This window comes from Monodon monoceros, unplaced genomic scaffold (genome assembly GCF_005190385.1).
Source record: "Monodon monoceros isolate NGI ecotype Baffin Bay Population unplaced genomic scaffold, NGI_Narwhal_1 Super_Scaffold_1, whole genome shotgun sequence".
In the NCBI taxonomy this organism is placed as follows: Eukaryota; Metazoa; Chordata; class Mammalia; order Artiodactyla; family Monodontidae; genus Monodon; species Monodon monoceros.
The window spans coordinates 23676727-23691945 of record NW_021703765.1 but is presented as its reverse complement, the minus strand read 5'-3'; the positions used below and the strand labels follow the sequence as shown (position 1 = coordinate 23691945).

The 15219-nt window shown below is 54.8% G+C and overlaps 1 protein-coding gene across 2 annotated transcripts in view; it reads right to left on the bottom strand.

Moving 5' to 3' along the window:
- The window catches only part of SMAD7 (SMAD family member 7), a 31369-nt gene extending 16313 nt beyond the window's left edge, over positions 1–15056 (bottom strand). Inside the window, exons 1-3 of one of the 2 annotated variants that reach the window (XM_029223887.1) lie at positions 12877–15056; positions 11480–11533; positions 5840–5911 (exon numbers count right to left, since the gene is read on the bottom strand). In XM_029223887.1, the coding sequence (XP_029079720.1) occupies positions 5840–5911; positions 11480–11533; positions 12877–13489 (739 nt within the window). In that variant the 5' untranslated portion in view covers positions 13490–15056. Of the gene's footprint in view, positions 1–5839; positions 5915–11479; positions 11534–12876 lie in introns of both variants that reach the window. The other variant, XM_029223878.1, reaches the window with a different exon arrangement.
- Positions 15057–15219: the final 163 nt, after the last annotated feature.

The window sequence follows — 15219 nt, the reverse complement described above, 5'->3', positions numbered from 1 at the left end:
TCGAGTGAAAGTCTTAGTTGAGAAAAGGCTCAACAAGCAAGGTACTCGAATTCTTCCCTATAGGAGCACAGGCAGAATCACAGAACCTGCACAGCCACCAAGAGAAGCCACCAAAGATATTCTCCACAAAAAAAAAAAAAAAAAAAAAAGATACTCCCCCTCAGGAACACAGACCCTTTTACCCCTTACACTAGGGGCTCCCCAACTTGTCTGCACCTTGAAATCATCTGGGAAGCCTCAAAAAATACTGATGCTGGGATCCTGCCAACAGACTGTGATTTGGAAGCTCCCAGGGGTCCCGATGTGCAGACAAGTCTGGGGACCACCACCCTGCGCCTTTTTTTCTCCCACCAGGTTAAGACAACCTGCTGTGAAGTGGCCTGGCGATCACAGCACTGTAGGTGCAGTATCACGGGACAGTTAACAGCAGCAATAAAGCAGCAAAGGGAGCCAAACTTGATCATGAATCCTTTGGCATTCCCTCCCTTTTCACTGCCCCCCTAGCTCTGGGCCACAGGTTCAGAAGTCCACGCAGCTACTGCTGGGCTCTGCTAAGAAAAAGCCTCCCTGGGGAGAGGGTGTTAGTGCCCCAAGACAGTGGCCAAGAGCTGCACCGGAACCTGGCCCTCACCTGGCCCCTGCCTCTTCGCGGGCCAGCCCTGCTCTGCTTCAGGGACGGGGTGCATGAGGCAGTGGCCCATGTAGTCGGGCTGGCAGAGCAGCCCCAAGTTGCTCCAGAGACTTTAAGTGCTGTCACCCTGCATTTAACCCCTGCCTGACTGCGCCATTCTTTCCAGGATAAAAGGCGTTTTAACAGTGAGCCCTTCTCCGGGGTTGAGTGCATGACCTCAAGCCTTGCAGAAGAGGCAAACAGCCTGAGCTGCTGTCCCTGACTGGTCTTCACTGGGGAGCGGGTGTGCACCAGGTGAGCCGGCCAGGGAGTGAGTCGTCAGCCTGGCATTTAGGGACATATGGGTCCCTAGAGATTCAGACTGTCACTCCTCACCTACATGGTTGGGGAGAGGAAGGGGAGAGGATAGGTAAGGAGCTCGCTCATGGTTACATGTGCTGGTGCTTCTGCCTCCCCCCAAGCCCATGCTCAAGGCCACTTGGATGAACTCAATCCACCCCCACCCCACCCCCCATGGCATTAGAGACTCCAGTGAAACCACAGTCTGCTTGTTCCCAGGCACGGGAAGGAGAGATATAAAAACACAGCAACAGGCACCCGAGGAGACTCCCAGCTTGCCATCACCATTCCCAACCAGACAACAAATGCAGCTGAATAACTTTCCTTAAAAACAGGATGGGGCACTCTTTCCTAAGCTACTTGGTTTGAGCCCAAGTTGACTGTGGACTGAGCCAGGACCACATTTTCAGATTATGTAGGTGTTTTTGAAGACTCTCCTCCGAGGCTCTCATAGACACCAGCAGAGATTAAAGAAGAGGAAAGAACCTTTCCTGGAATGGATGCTGACCTAAGGACATTCCCATCACCCAGGAACTAGAAGCGAGACACGGATCTGAAGACCTTAGCAAAGGAGCTGGCCTCCCTTGGGTTGGTGGGACGGTGTCTCTCCGATAAGCATGATTTTGTCCAGCCAAGAGATGGGCTCCTCAACACCCTCCCCCAGACACATCGGTACTACACCTCCACTGCCTCGCACCTCCCTCCCTGAAATCCAGGGTGGCACCTCTTTTGAAGTTTAAATGACTACAAATGGGGGCTTCCCTGGTGGTGCAGTGGAGAAGAATCTGCCTGCCAATGCAGAGGACACAGGTTCGATCCCTGGTCTGGGAAGGTCCCACATGCCGCCAAACAGCTAAGCCCGTGCACCACAACTACTGAGCCTGTGCTCTAGAGCCCGTGAGCCACAACTACTGAGCCCGCATGCCACAACTACTGAAGCCTGCATGCCTAGAGCCCGTGCTCTGCAACAAGAGAAGCCACTGCAATGAGAAGCCTGTGCACCCAAAGAGTAGCCCCCCACCCACCACAACTAGAGAAAGCCTGCGTGCAGCAACGAAGACCCAACATGGCCAAAAATAAATAAATAATTTTTAAAAAATGACTACAAATGATGCTGGCTTCTAATCCCTGCCTTAACCAGCGAGGCCCATATGTCTGAGGCCCAACCAGCTTTAGACACCAATATACAAAGGAGGAGTCTGGGTCTGCAGCTGAATAACCTGGAATTCACAAGTGAGGTGGTATTTCTTCAAACCCCTCCCACCCCACCCCACTACCCCGAATCAGGACAGCAGACAAGCTAAATGAAAGCTCCCCCCTAGAAACTCCAGATGGAGGCTGCAAAGATGACAGCTTCGAACACATGCTTTTAATTACCAGTGACACAGTGAAAGCTCTGGGAGCAAATCCTTTCCACTTCCACCATCGAGCTGAACCTAGAAGCTTCCCATCTACCTAAGACCTCTCCCAGGTGGGTATTCTTGAGCCAGGATACGTGCCAGCAACAAGGGTTTGTCCTACACGCCTTTCCAAAAGCACCATACCCAGATCCCGATTCAGAACCAATCCAAACACGCCCCGGGCCCAGAGCACATATCCTCGTGGAGAAACCGTCTCTGAGGTCCACCTACCCTGCGTGAGAGGGACCCAGGCCTATCCCAGCGCCTGCCCGCTCATGTGTCTGTGCACGTGTCTATCTGTAGGTCTGTAGCACGCATACACACACGCGCGCGCACACACATACACACACACACACACACAACCAGGCACCAAGCAATCCATCTGTCTCCGAGAGCCGGCTGTCAGAAATGAAAGTACAATCTCCTGGAACCGAGTCACAGCCTTCTAAAAATGTGCCGTTTTCCCAGACTGAGGAAACTTGCAGGGGTGGGGTCTGTTTCACTGCGAGTCCCAGAGGCCTGGCCTGTCGTCGTCTCCCCGGCCAGCCCCGCGCTGCAAGGCTGGAATTCCAACCTGCAGCCAGCGGGCTGGCTCCCAGCGCTCCTACCCACCCACTCCCCTTCCTCGCAGGAAAGGGAAGGGCCAGCCTTGGAGTCACCCCGGCATCTCGGGAGGGGCGAGGGGCGTGCCTTCAAGCACACCCTCACCCCTACCCCCGAGGCACCACATTTTCACATTCGGCTGTTTTTTTCTTTCCCTTCTTCCCTTGCCAAGAGAATCAAGCCCTGGCTCCCGCTGCCGACCTTCCTCCCACCCTAAACTGAGCCCCATTCATTAAGCCCGATCTTGGCCAGGACAGGAAGGAAAACAGCACACAGGGCCCGTGAAAGAGACACTCAGAGAGGTGGTTTCCAGGGGGGAGGCGGGGGCAGAGCCCTGTGGGCACCTTCCCCGCTCCCCGCCGTGATGCCCACTTGGCCTGGCGCTCGCCACAGCAGGCTCCCCGCTCCAGCCTCCCTCCCTCCCTGGCCCAGCCCCCTTCAGCCACCACAGCCCCCCACCGGCCTCATCCTCCGCCAGGCAGACACACCCCCCCCCCGGCCACCTCCCCCCCCCCCCCCCCCCCCCCATGGAAAGATCAACTTCTTGGAAAGGAGGTTTGGGCTTTCTCCATTTGCAAAACCCTCCGCCCTGGACTCGAGCCACTACCACCATCTTTTGGGGGGGCCTTCTCGCGGCAGAGGGTGGAGCCCTGGGTTTTCTCAGGGCCTATCGCCTCCCCTCCAGACACCCCCAAACCACTGGCACCAACCCAAGAAACAGTTTCTTCAACTTCCCCCCACGGCACATTATTAATAAACTACTCCAACTCTGAACGGAAAGAAGAAAGAGTTGAAACTTTGAAGCCTTGGGAATTAGTAAATCAAGAGCTAAAATTCAAAACAAATGCTCTTTCATGTGGAGCCCCCCGTCACGTTTTTTTCTTCTGGCAGTTTTGTTGAACGACGCTATCCCTTCAGAGACAAGCACTCCTTCCTAGCAGCTCCTCATTCATCGAAATGGCTGCAGTTACTTTGGGGGTAGGGGAGGAGTTCATCATTGCTTTACCCCCAGTTTCTTTCTAGGACTAGAAAAACTCTTGGAAGCCCACCCGTCTCAGAAAGGGCTGCACTGTCACACTTTTGGCTCTGGGGGCCGGGTAAGCAGGCTGATGGCTCAGGCGGGTATCGTTACTTCCTCCAGCAGAGGAGACAGACAAGATGTTATCAATAAGACAAACCTTCCGAAAAGCCCCCTTTCAAAAGCTACCACTTCCCTTGCTTGTTTCATGTGGTTCAGAGGGGCTGGGACTCCTCCCTGCACATTCAGAATTTAAAAAATAAAACCCTCTAACAACATCCTGAGTGTGCTATTTTGCCCAGACCCTTTCCTCTCCTTGGCTTTCTTTCTTTCCGGAACTCTCTCAGCCTTAGAAAGCAGAAAAGACACAGCTCTCATGTCCCGGTATGTTCTTCCCTCCTCCACCGCCATGGTCCACTCCCATTCTCACCCCAAGCCCCTGCCCTTTCTGCATCCCTCTTTTTTCCTGCTCAGCTCTCATTAGGAGCTTTGAGTAAACAATACCCTCTGTCTCAGATAACAGCCAGAGTATATACTGCACTGAAATCAAAACAAACAAGGGTCTCCCTGAAGACATTCGCAGCAAGCTCAATTCCTGCAGAGGGGACTGGCTAGCATGAACGGAGCCAAGGCTGAGCGACACCTGACCAGTTAAAAGTTGCAAAAGACAGTGCACCATGGTCCCCCCAAAGACAGTTTTTTGTGTTTTTTTTTTGCGGTACGCGGGCCTCTCACTGCTGTGGCCTCTGCCGTTGCGGAGCACAGGCTCCGGACGCGCAGGCTCAGTGGCCATGGCTCACGGGACCAGCCACTCCGCAGCATGTGGGATCTTCCCGGACCAGGGCACGAACCCGTCTCCCCTGCATCGGCAGGCGACTCTCAACCACTGTGCCACCAGGGAAGCCCCAAAGACAGTTTTATAGCTTCCATTGGAGCTGCCATGATCCTACACCAATGTCCCGAGGGCCAGTGCCCAGAACTCTGCTGGATTTTCTTTTCTTTTCTTTTTTTTTCCTGGATTACTTTCCCTCTTGTTTTAGCTAGTTCTTAGAAAATCCAGTGACGGCATACTGGGGTGGGAAAAACAGGTGGAAAACAGGACATATTTAGAACAGAATGGAAATGTCTCCCACTTACATTGCTAATGCGTTTCTCCAAGTTTATCACTCTCTTCTCCTGTCTCTCAGGGACAATGATGTTTAGGCTCTCCAGTGCCCCTCGCCCAATTCCATAACTCTCCAGCCTGGGAGTCCAGGCCCCTGCTCACACCTGTGGGCCCTCAGGGACACCTTCCCTGCTGGGTAACAGTATTAGCACCTACTGTCTGCAGTGTCCCCACCCTGGCCCTCCCATCCCCACCATGCACTGCAGACTTCTGCACAAAGCTGGACTGGGAGGCAGGATTTGCAAAGAAGCATCGAGGCCGTCTACTCTAAACTCCCATCCTACACTTGGGGTCTGTCTTCTACAAGTTCCCAAAAGGTGGATCCATTCCCTTCAAGGCACCCGATGCACTGAGAATGAGAGCAAAAAAGGGCTTAAACCCGTGAGCTAATGACACCAAAGTCACCACGTGGAAGCCCCTCAAGTCGGGAGCTGCTTAACGGTAACCACGAAACGTGGCGCAACACCAGCCCGCCGGCTGGCCCCCACACTTCCAGATCTATGGCCCGGAAGGATGAGCTGAAGGGCAACAGAGTCATCACGGATACATCCAGTTTCATGCACATAAAAGTGAGAATTAATTCCAGACCAGCTGGGGTGGCAGAAGGCCACCTCCATTCCTCCAGTCTCCAGTCATTTCAGGAGGTCTTCGAATTGCCAAGAAAGTAAGAGAAAGCAGCTCACCTGAAAGCCCCCCAGGGGCCAGATAATTCGTTCCCCCTGTTTCAGCGGAGGAAGGCACAGCATCTGGACAGTCTGCTGTGGATATGAAGAGAGAAATAAATAAATAAAAACACCAAGATTAATTTTTAAGCACATTCTAAACAGCATTAAAGAGAAACCACACATTCCGAACGGGTGACTCCCGGCCGCGATGCCGATTATTAATGGGCTGCTCAGGCTTCGCTACCCATCGTAAGACAGACCACAGCACCTTGTCACCCGTCTGGGCTCCGGGCGGCCAGTTAATCATTAGTCAAGACAGACTGGCTGGAATTTCTCTTTTATTGCAAGTCTCCCATTGAGGAAACCAGGTAGTTCCCAAGGTCAAAGGACGCCCGGTTCTCGTCTCTCAACCGAGGCTGCTGTCTCTCCACCATCTTTCCCATCTTTTCCCAAAGCATGGCCTCTCTGCTTGGATCCAGTGGCCTCGCTGCCACTCTCATCTTTTTAAAGACAGACTTCCCAGTTCTTTAGGAAGAACTGGTGCTGGGCTGAAGGGACTTCTTCCTTTTTAACTGAGGTATAATAAGTATAAAAAAAATACAAATCTCAAGTGCAACTCGATGAAATGAATTTTACTCATGTACACACCTGTGTGAACAACCCCTCACGCCACATCAGGACAACAGAGAACATTTTCAGCAAGGCTCCCTAATCCAAACTCCCCATCTCTGGAAACCCTCCCAGGCAACCCCAGGCCTGCAAGGCTCCCTGCCTCAGTTCCTATAAAATCTTTCTGGCACCCAGTACTTGTAACTTCCTTCTGCTGTCTTTATTGATTTTTTACCTTCAGATCCTGTCTGCCTGAACTAGACTATAACCGTCTCTTCAACGTCTTTGTCACCCTCAGGTGCTCAGCACAATGACCTAAATGTTCATGAGGATAATGCCAATTCCAGATGAGAAATATATATAGACTTCTCAACCTCCCTCCAAGCAATTAAAACAAAAAATAATGGCCACGAACCACAACGAATTAGTCCCTCGAAACAAAAATACACAAGACCCCATAAGCATATCATGCACCATTGCCAATGCCAAACTTACTGAAATCCATAGAGAAAGGCCGGCTCAGGAAAGGAGCGTCCCAGCTCCAAAGCAAAAACACCGGGTCAGATGGTGCAAATGCCAGTCCCTCCACCCCAGGCCACTAGCAGGATGTCCCTGGGGGGGTGCGTTACCAGTTTCCCCCTGGAAACACTTGGCCGAGAGGGCGAATAGGAAGCCAAGTGAAAGAGTAGTCCAGGGGCAGGTAGCCACAGAGCTCTCTAGGGGCCCAGCAGCTGTCTCCAGTGCCTGGTAAAAGGGGGAAGGGGCTGGGCCACTCAACTCTGAGGTCCTCTCTCTAATCCCTCTCTTGCATTCTCTCTCAGGCTGGAAGAACAACTTTTCAAGAATTCTTCTAAACTGGGAAGGAGGAAGCAAAGGAATGGCAGCGGCGGGCAGGGGAGAGATAAAAGACTGTGTGGGTAATTTCACTGTATCAGGGTAAAGTTTGATTCCTAACAGGAATATACAGTTGTACAGGATACACTTAATCAAATGGAAAACAATAGGGGCAGGCAGGAAATGGAGTTGCTGGTTAAAGAGTGTAGAGCCTGCACTTTCTAAACTACTTCGACGGCCTTCACTATGTTGGAGATTGGCTTCTACCTACCCCGCAAAGGGAAGACGCCCCCATGGTGACTTAACCGTGGCCACTCCCTCCCTCCCCCACCAGCTCTGGCTGGCTGAATCCCAGGGACAAGGTGTGTTTCAAAGGAAGAGCCCACATCTCGGGGCAGAGCTGGGACCACATTCGGGGTTGTCAGCCTGTCTCAGATCAAAGGTTAAGCCAGCTCCACACTGGCAACCACAAGCATTTCTATGAAATGGTGCTCTGCCCTTTGTGCAGCGCCTTTGATCTCAGAAGGGATTTACAAACATTAATTAGGTCTCCTTACCACCCCTGTGAAGTAGCAAGGAATACCTGTTTGACACGTACCCAGGTAAACTGAGGCATTACAGAGCAGCCCAAGGGGCCAGCCAGTGAGCTGGACCATACCCAAGGGTTCAGCCCTCTCCCTCCCAGGGTAGGCCACGTCCTCACTCTCTTCCCTGAAGGTAGCTGGGCTGAGACAGTCTTCAGTACCCAGACGGGCCTCAAGCTCCTGACAAGTTAGTATAGGTCAAAGAGGCCACAGCTCCGTCTCTCACCCACAGAAAAGCTCTGCTGAGGTAGCTCTCCGAAGGCAGGGTTCTCAGCTACTGCCTTGTCGTCTGCTCCCCAGAGCCCAGGCTGGTACACTCAGAAACTCTAGGCTACTCCTGGCTCTTCTCCACCGCTAAACACTACCAAGCACCCAGTGAGTGCTGGGTTTTGTGGGAGCCTCATTCCCCTCTCCCAGCAGTAAGAGAGCTTTCAAAGATGCATGCCTGGGAACAGCCAAGGAATGAGCTGCTGCAAAGGGTACAAGGCGACAGAGCTGGGGACCCCACTTCTCTCACTCAGAGAATGGTTTCCAGACAGCCAGGATATTCTTGTCAACTTAGTTCTGAGCTACCTAAGTACCTACCGTCTGGGACAGAGGAGCCTCCACCACCACCACTATACCCCAGCTCTGCCCCAATCCACAACCCAGGTTACAGAAGCACTAACCAATGCATTGGAATCTTCAATGCATTTTAGGCAGGCACATCAGGTATGTGGAATGACTGAATGAGTGAGCCAATAAATGAGTGAATGAATGAATCATCTAACCTAACTCCTTGATCACGTGGGTTTAAAAAACCAGGCCTGGAAAAGTTAAGAGTGGCCTGAGTTAAAAGGTAAATGCAGGACTAGGTCCCAGACTTCTCAGCTAGGCTTTGAAGGCTCGATCTGCCAATGGTCACCTGGATCCCCAGCCCAAGCAAGTAGATGTACCCCTCCCCGCCAAGCCATTCTTCAAATCTTTCAGACCTTCAGATACAGAGGACACAGGAAGCAGAGCCTACAGAGCAATCCCTCCCAGCATCCCCACTCCATAAACTGAGAGCTCGTTCTAACAGCCTGCTCTTACTCCTGGTGTGATGGGGCTGGGGGTGGGGGGTGGGGTGTCCTGACTTCTGAGAGCCTCAAGTCACAGCCACCCTACTCCTACATCCAGCCATGTCTAACACTCCTTCCCAGAAGATCCTGCTGACTTCGAACCACAGAGTACCCAGGCCTACCTAGTCAGGCCATGCCAGAGGCTGCAGTGGAACGGCTTGAACCATAGCAAAATGGAGCTCCCAACTTTCAGCCGGGGCATTCCTCCAAGGCTGCAGGGGGACCAGGCCCCAGCCTCTTCCCACCGCCTCTGCCCAAGCTGGAGACTTCACAGAAGAGATTCCCTTAGCTGTGCAACTGGTTAGGATTTTAATAGCTGTCCACTGTAAACCTTACGGCTGGTTCTCACCTAGTAACCCAAGGCTAAAAATGCAACCTACGACTTAGAAACTTAAGAATGTGAGCAGCTGATCTAAGTTCCCCAGCCAAATACTCTCCCCCATGTGCAAGACAGAGAGAAAAACCTGGGGCAGCATCCCATCTGTGTGTCTGACCTCAACATCTCTGGCTACAGCAGCCAACAAAACCGGGCCCAGCCCTGGCAGCCCTCCAGTGCGCCAGGAGATTCCCACCACAGGGGCTTCGCCGGTTAGCACCCTCACATCCTTACACAAAGGTGATGTTTTTCACTCCTTTTTTTTTGTTGTTTTGGGGTTTTCTGGTTTGGCGGGGGGAGAGGAGGGTTAGATTTTTGCTTTGGAGTGTTTTTTTGGGTTTTTTTTTTTTTTTTTTTGGTTTTGTTTTACAGAAACGTTTTGGGTGAGTAACCAAGCTGTGAGTTTCCGATTGGCAGGTTAATCACTTCCTATTGGCTGATCTGGAGAACTTTTCTCCCCCTTGGAAATGGCACATTCCTGTCTTTGTGGCTTCTCTGTTTGCACACATTTTGCTACCTAATGTCAACACTTGCTAATGAATAAATATATCACTCCACTCGCTGAAAATGAGGTCCTGGCCTGAGAGGGTGACTGCTTGAATCCGGTGAACAGATCTGTCCAGGTATCTCTGCAGGAAACCCAAGAGAATGTGGTCCTTCTTTCCTATGACTTTAGGAAATTTCTCAGAACACTTCGCCCTAGTCTTCTTTACCCCTGGGGCCAAGGTAACTAGCCTCCCTCTTTCTCACTTTTAAGGAAAACCTCCAAATTTGAAGACTATGGAAGGGAAAACAAAAACAGGACAGAGAGAGCCCCTTGGAGAACTAAGCTCATAAAAGAATTCTTGAGTATTGATGCCAAAAACCCAGTCAACTTACATTCTTGGAGAAAACAGAGCTTGGTAATTCCAGTTAACATTTGTTACAAATACAGAGCTGCTTATCTCCTCATTAATGACTATTTATCTGGTGTTTTGTAAATCGAAAGCAAAATATCACATGCTTTGCAGGCCACTTACTAGACAGGCACCAGGCAAGCAGCACCGCCTTCCGAGACTGGAGGGATCGGATCGTGTAGTTGGGGAGGGCTGGCTGGAGAGCACGGGCTTCTCTTACACCGTTCATTAAAGTATTTAATTCTGGACAACGCCCCAGCAAGACTTTTAATTAGTGGGGGAAAGGCCCAACAGCCAAAACTCATGAGGCGGAAGGACTTGTAGAATTCCAAGAGGCAAATGGGGCCCAACCCTTCACTTTTCCTTCTCCCAGAACCTTGGCAAAATAAAAATGTCGAAAGCGTTGCATTTGTCAGGCACCAGTGTAGACAAAAGTCACAATCCCTACTTTCAAGCAAACGAACCTCCCGCTGCAAGGGGCTCCAGGAAACAAGGGCCCATCGAAGTTGTCACCCTCGAGTCCCCGTTTTTCAGACCCTCCTCCCCTGGCACTGTCAACCTCTGCACTGCCTGCCAGAAGTTGAACGCAGACAAGCGCAACTGAGGTGGTGCCAGTCTCAAGTGGGGCTTCTGCCCTGGCCCCGTGCCAGCCTGTGACAAAGCACCAGGCAGGCAGAGCTCTGCTAGAAACTTTTATAGCCCTCACAAGGAACTCCGAGAAAACCAGGAGGGGGCTGTGGACTTTACTTCTTAAATTTTCTAATCTCTTGCTCCAAACCAAGGTCCGTCTCTGCACTTTTTAAAACTGTCTTCCCTCCCCCATCAGGTTATCCATTCTTCCCACTGAGATACTTCTGGCACTCACAAAGTCTCCGACGTTGCCCATCAAGCTGTCCTATTTGGCTCCCAAGATGCTTCGGCGTGGATCAAATTCCACGTGTTAAAAGCTGAGCCAACTTGGGTTATGGAGTGCAAATACATGAAAAAAGGAACAAAATGGAAGTATCTAGGAAACAAACACCTTTGCAAAAAGATATATATGTATACACACACACACACACACACACACACACATTATCGCCAGCTCCAGTCACAACAAAAACAGAAAAAAACCCACCAACCTTTCAACATCGGCATCTATAACCACCTCGGGGAAAGTCCAGCGTCTCCCCACGCCGCTGCCTAGGCATACACATCCGCGTTCTAGACTCCATTTCTAACTTAAGATAGGAAGGATATTTTTAAAAGCATCTACTCACCAGTTGGTTTGAGAAAATCCATCGGGTATCTGGAGTAAGGAGGAGGGGGAGACTCTGGAATTAAAAAAGAAAGAGAAAATAAAGGCCGAGCCATGAGAAAGAGATAGAAACTTATGATAACAGAGGCATTCTTTTAGCCCAACTGTTTGTCTTAGCTGTGGGGGTTGGAGGCAGGGCCGCGGGGCGGTGATTGCCTTGATATTTAGCTGTCAGATAAACAAAAGAGGCCGCCTGGCGCCAGCCTCTGCGCTCCGCTCCTCCACGTCTGCGGCCGCCGCCGCCGCCGCCGCCGCCGCGCTCGGCCGGCCGGGCTGGAAACCACCGGCTCGGCCGCAGGTCGGCCGAGGCCGCTCACTTCACAGGGCAGCAGGGCCACAAAGCCCCCTCCCCGTCCCAGAACTTCACACCCCACTCCCACCGCCCCACCCCACCCCCGCCCCGTCCCCCAGGGGTGCAATTCACCTCCGCCACCGCTGCTCCGCTCCGCACCCGCGCGGGGAACACGGGCTTCCCCTTTGCCAGCCCACCCGGGAGGTGCACCCCAAGAGCGCTGGTGAACTTGGATTTGTGGGCGCCCAATGTGCACCCCGCCCCCGCACAAAGACGTAGAGAAAAGGGAATCAATGGAGGCTGGGAGGATAAAGAGGAGGAGGCTGGGGTCTCAACTGAGAAGCAGCCCAGGCCCCAGGGGCAGCATCCTCACGGAGGCGCTGGGGGCAGACCATTCTAGTCAGTAACTGTGCTTTCCTGTGCTGGAAGAATGCAAAAAGCAGGGGGCACCCAACTTCTCCTGACTGCTTGTTCTCTTTCACCCTGGGGTGGCACAGTTTGGAGCAGATATCCAGCGCGACCTTCCATCCTCTCTTTGCCTCAAAACCCAAAGCTGCGCCGGCCAGGGCAGTCTCCCGGCCCCTTGTGCCCGACGTGACCCTCTTTATTTACTAAAGGAGAGCCTTACTCTCTAGCCTTTACAACTGCTTCTCCCAGCCTTCCTTGGCGGCCTTGGACCGAATCCAACTCGGCCACACACCTCAACGCTTTTCCCAGAGCGGGGGAGGCGTGACCCCCACTTCTCTCTGCACCCCTTGGCTAATCCGGAAATGAGGGCATCTAATCTTTAACCCCCTGTGTGTAGAGTGTGTGCGTGAGCAATGCCCAAAGCCTCCCCTGCGCCCCGGGGCAACAGAGAAGAAAAAAACTGGAAGGGAACCCCCAGGGAATACCTTTCCAGTTTCCCCTAGTTCCTTCTCGACCCTTGTCCCCCAAGTCTCTTCCCAGGAGGAGATGTACACTCCCCTCCGGCGAGGTAGGTGCACAAACACACAGCCCAACGGGGCTTTTCTTGCACCACCTGAGCGCCAGAAGGAGGGGAGGGTGGGCGCAGAACAACTTCCTACCTAGTTCGCAGAGTCGGCTAAGGTGATGGGGGTTGCAGCACACCAGCTCGGGGTTGATCTTCCCGTAAGATTCACAGCAACACAGCCTCTTGACTTCCGAGGAATGCCTGAGATCCGGCCACCTGAACACTTTGCACAGCAGGAGGGGGAGCGAATAGGACGAGGGCGGCTGCGCGGGCTGCGAGCCGGAGGGCGCCCCCAGGCCCAGCCTGCAGTCCAGGCGGCCAGGCAGCAAGAGGCACGCGGTGCGCGTACCGCCGCGGGACTCCACGGCCTGGAGCAGCAGCTCCAGCTGCCGTTCCTTCAGTTTCTTGAGCACCGAGTGCGTGAGCGCCTTCAGATCCGCCTCGGCGCCCCCGGCCGCGCCGGAGCCCGCGGCTGGGGGGTGAGGATGGTGGTGACCTTTGGCACCTCGCACCGCCTTGCCCAGGCAGCAGCCAGCCCTGCCTGCGCCGCCGCCACCGGCCCCATGCGCCCGGCCGTCCGTCGCCCCTTCTCCCCGCAGGTCGCCTCCTCCTCCGCCTCCCCCCGCGCCCTCCTCCTCGTCCTCGCCGCCGGGCGCACGGCTCCTCCAGAGACGCCGGACGAGCGCAGATCGTTTGGTCCTGAACATGCGGGGCGAGGAGGCGAGGAGAAAAGTCGTTTGCCGGCTAAGGAGCGAACATGACCTCCGCACACCATGAAGAAGTCGGGTGCCGAGTTGGGGCAGCAGGCGCAGGCGACAGCAGCAGCAGCAGGGGCCCTGGCAGGAGCGGCGGCGGCCCGAGGGGCGCTCCGTGGCATGCGCCAGTCTCCCGGAGGCCGGGGCGCGCGCGGGGGCCCGGGGGCGCCCGCCGGGGCTCGGGGGCCTGCGCTCCGGCTGCCCCACCCCTCGCGGCCCGCGCCGTGCGCCGCTCTCGGGCCCCGGCGCACCCCGGAGGAACGCGGCCGCCGCTTCCCTGGGGGCGGCGAAGCCTACCCCGGTCGGCGCCTCCCCAAAAAGAGGCCCCCCCGCAGCGGCTCCCGAGTGTCGGGCTCGCCAGCCTCGGCTGCCTACATGGAAGATCCGCGAGGGCAAAAAACGAAAGGCGTTCGGCTGGGCTGCTGGAGGGAGGAAAAAGCCTCTTTCCCCCTTGCTAAGCAACTTAATTTGGGGGTGGGGAGAAACTGGCAATTAAAAAAAAACAAAAGCAGGCACGCGATTTATTTTTTTCCTCTATATCCTTAGTAACCGGATCGCCTTGAATTCCGTACACACGAAGACTCGGCGGAGGGGGCTGAGTGGACTTCACCCCGCATGAGATGTCTGGCGAAATAAGGAAGCTCTCTCAAAATCTAAGAACCAAACATGCAAAGCCCAAAATGAAAAACACCGCCTCCTCGCACCCCGGAGGCCTGGGGGCGTCCGGCTGGACCTGGGGTTTAAAAAAAGAAAATGTTTACAAAGTAGAACTAGACGTTTGAGGGGTGGAAAAAACGTATCTACGAGTTACATCCCCCTTTTTTCCTTGCAGAGCCCCGCTGGTCTTTTGCCTTTTCTTCTGCCAAAAAAAAAAAAAAAAAAATCGTATTTTTTTAATCCACAGAAAGCTTTGGCTAGGCTGCTTCAATCCTTCGCATCTGGGTGATTTAGGGTAGTCTCTGGTCTTTCCTCTTGCGCTCCCGGGGGCCCCAGTCCTCAGCGGGGACTTCCTCGGAGCTGGCGGGGGCGCAGGGGCAGAAGATGCTGCGGCGGCGGTTGCGCCCCGCGGGGCTGACAGCGCGGGGGAGGGCGGCGCGGCGGCCGCGGCGGGCCGCTGGCGGGTCGCGCGCTCTCGCCCTCTGCTCTCTAGTGCGGGAACCGCCGGCGCCCCCTCCCCTGGCCGCGGCCGGCCGCTGGGGCTCCCCGTGTGGGCTGCTCGCCCCGACTCGGCTGCGGCGGCTGGAGGCCCCGGTGTCCCTCACGCCGCCTTCTCCTCGAGACTCTCCTCGTCGCGGTCGGGAGCCTCCTTGTCCCCCGTCCGCCCTCTCCTGGCGCTCGGGTCCTTCTGCCGCCGCTGGGGGCTCGCCGCGCCGCACTCAGGGGCTCCTGGGCCGTGCGCTCGGCAGCTCGGCGCCGGCGGGCTGGCTCTGTCTCGGGCAGCTCTCTCCGGCGCGGCGAGCGGACCGAGCACGGCGCCCGGCTGGCTCGGCTGGCGCGGCTCGAGGACAGGTTCCTCCGTGCGCCGAGCAGGCGAGCGAGTGTGCTCAGGGCTCACAGCCTCCGGCAAGGCCTCCCGCCTCCGCCCCCTTCCCCCCCCCTCCCTCCCCCTTCCCCCCCCCCCCCCCAGCCGCCGCCGCCGCCGCCGCCGCCTCCTCCCCCGCCCCCCCCAGCCCTCTGCTCTG